Here is an 11,989-nt window from a genome sequence, read left to right as displayed (position 1 = left end):
TTGTCTCCGCCCTTGAACCAGATCCATTGCCATGACAAACACCCCTAACAACCAGCAATAGCCGTATTGGAGGTGAGCCTAATGTTTGAGGAAGTCGTGCAGCTCCTCCTGCTGCCGCTCATGTCTACAGTGTAAATGTTAAGGGTCAGGAATCTGGCCGTCACATGACCCAGCACATTCGTTTGCCATTCAAACTTGTAAACCTTGATGTAGCCAGGTGAACTGATGAAACAGACCACAGAGACTGCCCGTGTCGTATGTTAGTGGTGAGACTGGTAAAGGAAGTAATTGTTTCATTTTGTTCATGAAGTGAGTGGCTGCATCCGATTTTAATCTCTATTTCCGGTGTTTAAATGAAAGAAACTGCATGGCATCTGTTTTACTAGATCCAGTCATATCATGGCCTCATCTCCATTGCAGGGAGGAGCTGTTGTATGAAGGACCTTCGTGAAACAGGAAGGAAGTTCACCTCACTCCACCCAGCAGGGGTCAGGGCAAATACAATGCAGGCCTCTACAATGACAAAAGGAAACAAAAAGAGAAAGGGTGAAAAAACAACAAGCTTTACTCTTACAACAACATTACACTGGATGTGTGTACTTGGAGAGGTTTACGGACACCCTGCTTGGACACGAAAACGGCCTGTTCAGGGTTAACAAAATTACCCTAGAATTACTAGGGTAACATAAAAAGGTGCATATTTGAAAAAGTTGTATTACCCAGTTACTGGTTTATCAAGTCCAATTTGATATGCCATATCATAGGGGTATAGACACCCATAGTATTGACACACTGAGCTTGTGTTCATTATTTCTGGAATACTTTATCTCCTCCTTATCGTGAATTCTCACACGCCTTTGGAAATTAGGTCTGAGCCTTGAGGAACATTTATAAAAAACATGTATCTCCTCCTTTTCTCATATTTATTAACCAAGAAAACACTCACATTCTCCTGTGACTATCATATCCAAACAAAATCTGTGAAATATTATTTAAATGTGTAGCTGTCAGCCTTTGATAACTTTTAGATAGCAAAAAATAACAATATATACCTTGACCGACTAACAGATAGCCTATGTTCTAGAGATATCTTTCACAGTTCCCTTCAACTCCCCGGTTGTCAAATTCGGTACGTTTAGAATAATGGTTCTAATATGTATTTGCTGCCCTCTCCTGGTCAATATAAAAAAATATAAAAATACACACAAAAATGAATAAAAACAGTATAACGTGAATTTTTTATTTTATATATATATATATATACTAGTTTTTAAACGTTTAGCTACTTAGATAGTAACCTTTCATAGTACTGATCGACTTCTGGAACTTCCGCATTCTTTTATTTGACTCAGGACAGTAACGCCCGCCTTCTTTTATTTGATTGGCCACCATAATCATGTTGACATTGACGAGCCTGTTAGACCAACGAGGGAGCAGATCTGAGATCAGTGTCTATCGTTACAAACGTTTTGAACAATGTTGGATGCATTAGGCAAATATTTCACGTCTTTTCTTACACTCCATGGAAAAAATACCGAGTTCCGGACCTCAGTGGAGGGTCCTGCAAAACAAGCAAACTCGCTTTGGTAAGTTTTTTCGGTAGGCGCAAATTAAATGACCTGTCATTGGGAATATTGTATAATAAATGTAAATCGCCACGTTGTTTGAAGAATGACACAATAACTGAATTGAATTACTACTAGAAGTTTCTGTGATACATCGTTGATATAACAAATTTGTATGGTTTTGTTTGTCATCTTTAGCGAAAGATCCGTATGGACGTCATAGACAACAGGCTCGTTTAGAAAGTGGTAAGACCGATCGATCATTTCGTGCATTGGTGCAAGTAGCTTCACACAAAAACAAATACACACTGTAAATAGATCTCGATAAAAGTGTTTGACTTACTATGTAAAGCACTTTAACCTTTATACCTTTGTGTATAAAATGAGCTAGAAACATACTTTCCTTGCTTATTTCTTACTCTAATTTACATAATTCTAACCACACCCCACACCTAATCCTTACCGTAGCAGTCATCATTTGGCAGCAGTCATTTTTTGGCACCACACCTGGCAGGTCAGGTTTTAATACATTTCTACTGCAAGGCTCAATGCTCCGATTATGCCACAAATATTAATACATTCGAACTTATAAAAAAATGGTTTTATTTTGTTTTGGGAATTTATATTTAAGGCAATTGTTTAGCATGCCATGGGTTGCACTTTTGTTTTATGTAGCAAGTAATTTGTTGGCAAATAATGTGCTACAATAGTATAATTAAACTGTTTATTTGTAGGGAGGACCAGGCGAAGTCAAATATGCAATCCCTACATGCAAGAGCCACTTGAAAAATACAGAGGTGAGAGAGTAAAACAATACAAGGGAAATAGTAAATGTCTAGGTTTATCATTTTCTTGTGTGATCATAAAATTACATTTTATCTTTAGTTCAGTTAAGTTAATTTTTAAACGACTGAAACATATTAAATATGAATAAAAAATGTTGATGCATATACACATCTTCTGCAGATGTTCAGCAGAGCCCCTTGCTAGTTATGATTATTTCCGACCTGCATCCACATACCATAGTTGAAGAGCCTGGCTTTGTGCAATTTTTTCAGTCTATAAGGTACGACTGTCCATCAGCTAACGTTATACTCTCAGAGCTTCAAAATTTGTTTTTAAAAACAACAGGATTTGTGCAAGACCAACTTGAAAGAGTGCGCTATGTCACGCTAACTTGTGAAGCATGGAAAACCACAGCAAGCAAAACATATATGACTACTTCTTGTCACCTTATTGATGACGGCTGGACTCAAAAGTCATTGGTTTTGGAAACCACACCGCTTCCTGAAGCGTACAAACCGAGCAATGTTGTCGTGCAGCTTTTGAGAATAGCAAAAAATTGGAGAATCGAAAATAAGATTAAAGTGGTAGTAACGAATGTGGATAGGATGGAAAAGGAAATGGAAAAATGTGGATGGGAGCACATAGCCTGTTTTGCCAACTCACTGGATGTTGTCTTCAAAGTAACACTCATTTTGTCCTCAGACTGGAGAGAGCTGGTACAACGATGTTGTGACATAGCAGAGTATTTTTCCCAAAATGTTGAAGCACAGAGTCAACTCAAGGAGGCACAATCAAAGCGTCATTTGTCATCCTATAACCTGGTCGAGTGCAAGGCTGATAAATGGATTTCTAGTCTGCAAATTCTAGAAAGAATCGAAGTGCAACGAGAAGCTATAAGTGAAGTACTAATTAATGTAAGTAAAGTTGACTTGTTGTTGAGCGAACATGAACATAACAACATAAATAAGGCAATTTTATGCCTCCGAGCATTCCAGTGTGTCGTGAGAGCTAAAACGGCAAAACAATACAGTTTACTGTCAGACATTATACCACAAGTGGAGGAAATAAAAAAGAAACTAACCGAGTTGCAACAGAGTCAAAATGAGTTTGCTAAGGAATTAGCGCAACGATTCGATTGTCATTTTGGTAACATCATCGAAAACGATTGGCTGACACTAAGCACAGCGCTTGACCTGAGATACAGAGACATTGTGCTCTCGGAGAAAGAAAAAACAACACACATAAAGAACAAGATTATTTGTGAATTGGATGGCGACCAAGAGGTGCTCTTTAGACAGCCGGAACTCTTTAGACAGCCGGAACTCTTTAGACGGCCGGAACTCTTTAGACGGCCGGAACTCTTTAGACGGCCGGAACTCTTTAGACAGCCGGACAGTCTTGAGGAAGCTCTAAACAGGTACTTGAAAAAAGTCATGTTGCCGAGACATTGGGATCCCCTTGCTGTCTGGAACTTCCCAAAAGATGACGACTTGGACTTAAGTGAAGTTGCACGCAAATACCTGACTGTTGTGTCTACCGCAGTTCCAGGTGACATTGCCTACGACATGGAAAAAGCCAAACGAGTGGCTGGTCGGAGAAGTAGCTTGTATCCAGAACATCTAAATATGATGTTGTTTCTAAATGGCAACAGTTCCTACCTAAGGGAACAAAGATCCTGTTTTTCACATAACCTGTTGGAAAAACTCAAAATTTGAAGTAATCCAAGTGTCTTAACCAAAATGTTGTTGTTTTTTTGCCAGAAAAGGGTTGACTTTTTACAAGAGAAATAGTGGCTAATAAAGGTTTTATTTTTACTGAAATGTAGAGACTAATTACATCTTAAAGGGATAGTTCGCCCAAAATTCTTCATCATTTACTTACCTCTTTTCATTTCAAACCTATAATGCTTTCTTTCTTCTCCAGAACACTAAAGAAGATTTTAAAGAAAGTTGGGTGGGAACTCATTCACTTCTGTTATATAGACATAAAACCAATGCAAGTCAATGGGTACTGCCTTTGTTATTTTTCAAAAAATCTTCTTTTGTGTTCTGCAGAGAAAGAAAGTAATTCAGGTTTGAAATGACAAGAGGTAAGTAAATGATGAGAGAATTTTAATTTTTGGGTGAACTATCTCTTTAAGTACATGCTGAGTAAAAAACTAAAAATCTAACCCTGTACAATAAATATGTAGCTATTGTACTAAATAAACAGTACTTTTTCAACATCAGTCATCCCAAGCAAAAATTACATTTTGGGTCACACATTTTTACATTTGTTTATAGTCTTAATCAGGGGTGCAAAACTCAATTCATGGAGGACCACTGCCTTGCAGAGTTTAGTTCCGGCCCTGCTCAAACACACATACCTGTAGTTTTCAAATAAGCTTGGAGGACTCGATGAGCTGCTGGATCAGGTGTGTTTTATTAGGGTTGGAAGTAAACTTTGCAGGGCTGTGGCCCTCCAGGAATTAACAATTAAATCCAGACTGAAAACACATCTGTTGAGCTGCATTTACTGAGCACTGTGCTGCTTCACAATGACTATTATTTCAGTTATTTTTTGTTTTATTGTTTGTAAAACATTTTACAAAATAATCTTTTTATTGTTATTAATGTATAGCTTCGCCTTTTATTGTGATTGTAAATTATTGAATTACTGTATCTCTTCTAAATCACTTCTATGTAAAGCACTTAAAAATTACTTTTATGTATGAAATGAGTACTTTGCTTTGACTTTTAGCCACATTTCCATTTTTCTCATGGGTTTTATTTTTTACCACTTTTTATGGCCTGGAGCGTTCAAATACAATGACAAACATTAATGTGCATACACCACTGTACAGAATTTGTCTAAACTTTGTGAAACAATAAGGATCTTTTCTTATTTTTCCTGAATTTACATAACCTTAAGCTAACCTAAAACTAATGTCGGCAGTCTCCCAGCAAGCCAACAGGACAACATTGACAAGGAATCAAAACTTCAATGATGTATAAATGAAGAAAAAGTATATATTATTATTGACTATTATTAAATGTAAGGGGAATTTGGTCTTTCAGATATGTTATCATCAACAATACACGGTAAAAAAAATAACATAAAACTGTGCTCAAGGGCAGATGTTCTCATGTCTTCTGAACTGCTGTGGTATATTGTTGTTCCGAGGATAGTTATTAAGGATGCTAATCTATAATGCTATTTAACTACAACATAAACTGTTCAGTTGGTTGACAGATATCACTTTCTAAACCTTTAACACAAATAAAAGGGCAACAAAAAAGAAAAGAAACTGGCATATTTCTGTTTTCTCCACCAAGTCGGTTTGTACTCTGACAAAATAGCATGTTGGATGAACATAGGCCACTAACCCTGAACTGGGCCTTTTAAACTTGATAAACTTCCAACATACATAACCGTATAAACGTTGTAAGAAACTCAAGTCGAGTCTTTACTGGACAGTCCCTCTGTACAGACATGCTCATTTCACAAACCAATAAAACACCGACACAGATTAGCTACAGTAAGCTTTAATTGTTTTTAGTCCTTGAAAACTAATGATGGTGCAACGCTTATCTGAGACCATGTGGTCATAAAAGACCACAGACCAAAATGAAAGTCTAAAATCTATAATGGTTCTGTACACCCACTGCACTCAACACTGGCAATATTGACAACAGAATAAAACAATATCTTGACTAACAGATATTTCATTGAGATATTTTCTCTCCTTCAACTACCTATCTGATTAAGTCATAACAATTTTGAATGCTTTGATTATTAAGAGTAGTGCTACAGTAAATCATCATCTAGGTATGTACATTTAAATATAGTGAATTCCTGACATTGATCACAATATCAAAATGTGCCCCAATCAACCTTAATTCATTCAACATTCACAATAAACAGTCAAACATTTTAGTCGTGGCACTGTATTATAGAGCTTTGAAGTATAAAGTTGCATGTAACCAAAGTGTACTTGCCATTCATTAAGGGGGCCCAGTGTAAAATACACCAGTCAGCAGATGTGACATCACTTCAGAATTTTAGAAGTAGCACATGGGACGATCCTGCTCAAACACAGAAATTGGCTTCATTTCAACACAAACACAATGAATTGTGACCAGTCATGTAGATGCATACAAATTAACCGGTTCTAGTTTTGTTTTGGGGCAGAAGTGAAAGTAAAAATCCGTAGGTGCTACATTCTGTGCAAGCATTGAACCGACCAGTCTAACAGATGCTGTACTTGATGTGTTTTGTTTCTTGCCGATTTCTGAATTTGTTTTCATAAATTGAGTTCTGCTTTTGTTGAACAAGAATATAAGTATGAATGCTGGATCATCCGGAGACAAACACAGCAACAGAGGTGGCTTTGGTAAGCTCTTTGTTGGGAATAATATTGATTAAATGCAATAGTAGCAAATGTGTTACTAACAGTAAATACAATAGTAATGTCATTTATAAGAACAGTCTTATGTCATAAAAGCTGAATTACAAAGATGTTTCATTGCAGGTTCCTCAAGGGATTCTAATAAAAGAAGCAAACATCAGTATGCTTCTCCAGCTTCTCCGTATAGAGAAGTATATGGACGACAGAGCCAGTCAGGACGTAGTAAGATTACTTAATATAAAATAAAAAAGAAACGTTTTAAAGGTATTTATGTAAAGTTTTAAAGGGATTCATATTACTCTTATAAGCTAAACCATTTGTCTTAAGTCGAGGCCAAAGCCCTACTATTACTTTTACGTCAACTGACAATGTGAAACCCATCTGAAAATAATACTAATTCTAATGGTTTCCATCACAAATACTACTGTAAAATTATCATCAAATTATTTTTAATCCATACATGTAACATTTTTGTAATGTATAGTATTTAATGGTGCTATTGGTTTTCATCTGTCAATACTCGGAGACCATGCTTGGAGACAATGGGGACAAAATATGAATTCACAGGTTGGGTGGGTGTGCATTTTTTTAAAGTGCATTTTGTAAAACCTGACTAACCGGTACCATTCAAATGACCACAGAACAAGGCAGTTTTTCTGGCTTGATCTAAGCCTACATATATGACATAATATTCTTCATCAAAGTAACCTTGTTAAATATACCAAACATAGGTTCTTGATGTCTGACTTGTATTACATTGCATGGCATTATGACTATATTGCCTCCAGTTCAGATGTCTTGGGTGGTAGAGCTTTCAAAACCAAAACTTGATCAGTCAATAACGTGTTTATCATTCACAGGTAGAAAAGGGTCCCGCAGTTACATCCATATCCAACCTCAGAGGTCAACAGAACTTCAGCCTTACAATCAACTGGAATTAACGACACAGAGTGGTGAGGTGTAACGTACACTTTTAATAAAACATTTTTCAAATTATAACTACTTCATATATTCATAACTGCATTTGATATTATTTAGGTAATGACTCAGACTTCAAGACACTTTTGTTAAAAATGGTTGTACAGCCATTAAACGCTGTGGCAGGATTCCTGTGTTCTATAAAGAGTCTACAGCCATCATTAGATACTGAGTTAAATGACTCTCGGATCCAAGCTGAGCTTCAGAGCCTTTATAGCCAAAAAAGAATGGAAGTAGAGAGTGCAGTCAAAGATGCAAGTAACCTTGTTCTCTCAGCTGAACTGTGGAGTTCAAATGAGGCGATGTTCTATCTGACAGTATCTTGCCACCTAATTACAGAAAACTGGAGGCAGAAATCCTACGTGCTAGATACAGCTCACTTACTCAATGAGCATACACCAGAATATGTCCAAAAGCAGCTTTTGAGAATTTCAAATGAGTGGAGCATCACAGAGAATATTCAAGTTGTGGTCACAAATGTTGACGGCATGAAAAAGGTCCCTCATGGATACCAATGGGCATATCTACCCTGTTTTGCCAATACACTGAATAAAATGTTTAAAGAAACCATAGATTATTCTGACTGGAAACATCTGTTAAGGAAATGTCAGCGCATAGTAGCATTTTTTCACCAAAACAACAAAGCCTCAGAGAGTCTCCGAAATTATTGTTTTCATATTAATCTCAAACTAACTGAACTGACTCAGATCACTGATCTAAAGTGGCTTCCAACGCTTCACATGCTAAAGAGCATCTTAGAGCTGTGGCCAGCCATTTTCAATGTTTTTGCCACAAGTCGAGTGGATGATCTGTGCTTAAACGAAAATGAAAGAAAAACACTGAACGACATAGTTGCAGTACTGAATCTTCTTAAGAAGGTCACGGAAAATATAGGAAATCAAGAGTACAGCCCCATCTCAAACATCATACCACTGGTTCAGAATCTGCAGAAGGAACTGAGGAACCTTGTGATGATGGGGAACAGAATAGCCCAGATTCTGTCTCAAAAATGTGACTATCATATTGGCAGCATCAAGAAAAATAATTGGTTCAGGGTTAGCACAGCACTGGACCCACAATACAAAACCTGTTTGCTGAACGACTCTGGGGTTGAAGATGTCAAAACAGAAATCAGATCAAAGATGAGGGAAAACACACACACTGTGCAGAGCAGATATGACTTTAAAAGTGAAGAGATGATTCTGCAAAAATACTGGCAAATAAACATTTCAGAGAACCCACTTAAATTCTGGAGCACCAACGTTGAGTTTAAACAACTGGCACCAGTTGCTCGCAAGTACCTCACAGTGGTCTCCACGGCAATTCCAATGGAATGTGTACACCAATTTGAAAAATCACAGATTATCAACAGGAGAAGCAACTTGGAGCCCAAAAATCTAAGCATGATCCTGTTTTTGAATGCCAACTAGCAGAAAATGTGAATATGATGTGTGTGTATGTGTATAAATGAAGAGTTTGGTTTCAAAATGAGATCATTTTTTTCTATTGTGCATTCCAATTCATATCAATCAAACTGCAGTTGGTTTGTTTTGATTTAAGCCATAGTAATTAAAAAAATACAGCTAACTAACCCAATAAAACACAATAAAAAACATGATAACATAATAAAAAAACATGTTATCTCATTTTGGAACCAAACTCTTCAAATACACGTATATGTACACTAAATGGACAAAAGTCTTGGGACACCACCTTCTAATGAACAGGTTTGACTACTTTAGTCATTTTTGCGAGCACAAATCTTGATGCTACAGCATATAATGATACTGACGAGAATTATCTGCTTGTGCCTTGTAAGTCGCTTTGGATAAAAAAGTCTGCTAAATGACTACATGTAAATGTTTTAATTTTATAGTAAAATTTTGGGCAGGGCCAACATGACAATTGTGAACAACGCAGGGTTCAAAAAGAAATGATCGATTCAGTCTAGTGTGGAAGAACTTGACTGCTCTGCATAAAGCCCAATCTGAAACCAGTTTAACACCTTTGGTGCAGTGTTGAAGTCTTGAGATTCGGACTCGGTCTTGAACTCAGTCTCGAGACCATATTTTAATGGTCTTGGTCTTGTCATGGACTTGTGTGCATTTTGACTCGTTTGTCTCGACGCGCACTTGAACATTTTCAGAATGGGACTTATTCCCAAGTCCCATCCAAAATATTAAAGACATTGAAAAGACATCCCTTTGTGGGCCATAAGTGTTTCTACGACATTTTATGACGTCTCCTGGTTGTCTAATATTGACGTCCAGCAGAACTCTGTACAAAGTAAAAATTTCAGTTTACACATAGAAATAAATTAATTGAGACTCTTTGAAATAAACTGAGCTGAAGGATTTGAATGCAGTAAGATAGCAAACAACCATTAAATCAATGTAAAAAATGGATGATTAGTCAATGTTCATTGCATTGAATCAGTATCACTTTTGTACCTGCAAAAATCACCTGGTCATTTTTTAGCTTCTATTTGAATGTTAAATTAGGTTTCCTTCAGCCATAACGTGTGTTAAAATACATTAGTTGTGGCAAAGGAAGCAAGAAGAGATGATGACTTCTGAATGGTAAAGTATACATTTTGAAGCTGTTTGGATCACAGTCGGGTTTGTGTTATTAATGTGTCAGCTCTGTGGATCTGTAGTTTGAGGTTTAAGATTACTAAACCACTTTAACACACAAAGACATCAAGAATCTGCATATGAAACTCAACAATGGTGACAATAAAAAAAAAGAACGCTTCATGCTGCAATGCATGCTGGGTATCAACAAAGTACAACACTCATTCATGACTCCCAGCATGCATTGCTGTTAATCTGTGTATCTGAATTATTTTGATGATTGTCACCATTGTTGAGGTTTGTATGATGAGCGCTGTCAGTGTATGTGTCAGTGAAAATGTTTTTGTTAAATTTCACTCAATACTTGTGCATTTACTAGCCAGAGCACTCAGACCAGTCATCAATTGATCAATAATGATTAAAACTACTACATTTTATTACAGTCTGACAATTTCCATCAGAACAACCCCAACTTTTGTAAAAGCATTTCTGTCTTTCTCAGTGCACAAGTGTTTTTGAAATTTAACAAAAGTCAAGGATCAAGAGCCCAACTAAAGCAAACACTGATCCCAATAATGGTGATTTCTGTGGGTGCAAAATTTAATGCAATTAACACTGATTTAATGGTTGCTTTGCTATCATACTGCAATCAAATCATTCAACTCAATTTATTTCAAAGAGTCTCATTTAATTTATTTCCATGTGAAAACTGAAAGTAGTCTGATGAACCAGTTTTTACAAAGGTCCCCTGTATGTCAATATCAGATGTTCAGAAAACGTCATAATACTTTTTTTTAAAGACTTTATTTTGGCCAATAAAGGGACGTCTTTTCAACATCGTCTAATAGAAAAGAAGTCTTTTGGACATATCTTTGCTCAGGGGTAAGTCAATTGTAATAAAACCTTCACATCACTTACTATGTGGGCTTTTTTACCCTCAACTAATAATATTTTAAACTAATATCAGTCCAAGTACATAAAACACGGTGTTCATGCCATGGTATATTTAATGCACTCTATGCACTTGGTGTCAGTTTTATTGTTTCCACCAAACATTCAACATATTTTTATATTCAATATATTTTTCCCATGATGTTATTCTTACTGTAAAACTGTACAACTGATTGTGGTTGTTTTTTTCCTGTTTTTATGTATTATTTTTGTACCCTTGATTGATCTTTCTGTATCTTGGCATCTGAAATGGTTGTTTTTGTTTCAATAAAAAATTAAGACATCAGATTTTAAACAAGAAGCTGACAAAAAGTCAAATACACTGGCGAAATAAAACTTCGATTGCCATGGTCACTGCAGAACGAGAATTGACCAAGATACAAGTACACGCTATAGTAAAAGGAAATACAAGGAGCGGTGGCACAGGTTTCTTTTGACTAGCAAATGAGGACATTCCATGTCCTATATCTTTGGTGAACACGGGGCGGCACAGTAACACATGGGCACACATGACACTTAAAGAACTAAATATGGTACAGTAAATGTTTAGCAGAGCTGAAATGTCCATATTTCACACTCTATTAAGGTCATGTTTACCAAGTCTATTTATTCTTTCTAATCTTATTCTTGGAATAAAATCACTGAAATTACTTTTAATTCCTGTGGTTATTAATTATGAAATGGCATATAAACAAAACCCAGATGAACTATAACAAGAACAGACTTGTTCAGGTATGTTATAACCTTAA

General features: G+C 36.4%; 1 protein-coding gene across 3 annotated transcripts; it reads left to right on the top strand.

Annotated features, from left to right (window-relative positions):
• The first annotated feature begins 1,446 nt into the window (after window positions 1-1,446).
• si:ch211-152f22.4 (E3 SUMO-protein ligase ZBED1) lies at window positions 1,447-11,882 on the top strand. Of its 3 annotated transcripts, XM_057358290.1 has the most exons (5): window positions 1,447-1,586; window positions 1,764-1,811; window positions 2,300-2,362; window positions 7,599-7,691; window positions 7,777-11,882. In XM_057358290.1, exons 1-5 carry the CDS (start codon window positions 1,523-1,525, stop codon window positions 9,144-9,146), a joined length of 1,638 nt encoding a protein of 545 aa, XP_057214273.1. In that variant the 5' UTR covers window positions 1,447-1,522; the 3' UTR covers window positions 9,147-11,882. The 3 variants fall into 3 exon arrangements, with proteins under 3 accessions (XP_057214273.1, XP_057214272.1, XP_057214274.1); XM_057358289.1 differs by lacking the exons at window positions 7,599-7,691; window positions 7,777-11,882 and adding an exon at window positions 2,532-5,180; XM_057358291.1 differs by lacking the exons at window positions 1,447-1,586; window positions 1,764-1,811; window positions 2,300-2,362 and adding exons at window positions 6,655-6,723; window positions 6,862-6,960.
• The last annotated feature ends 107 nt before the right edge of the window (window positions 11,883-11,989 follow it).

This window comes from Triplophysa rosa, linkage group LG18, assembly GCF_024868665.1.
Source record: "Triplophysa rosa linkage group LG18, Trosa_1v2, whole genome shotgun sequence".
NCBI classification, from domain to species: domain Eukaryota; kingdom Metazoa; phylum Chordata; class Actinopteri; order Cypriniformes; family Nemacheilidae; genus Triplophysa; species Triplophysa rosa.
Note: the sequence above shows the minus strand (reverse complement) of the source record. Positions and strands in the feature narration are given on the sequence as shown.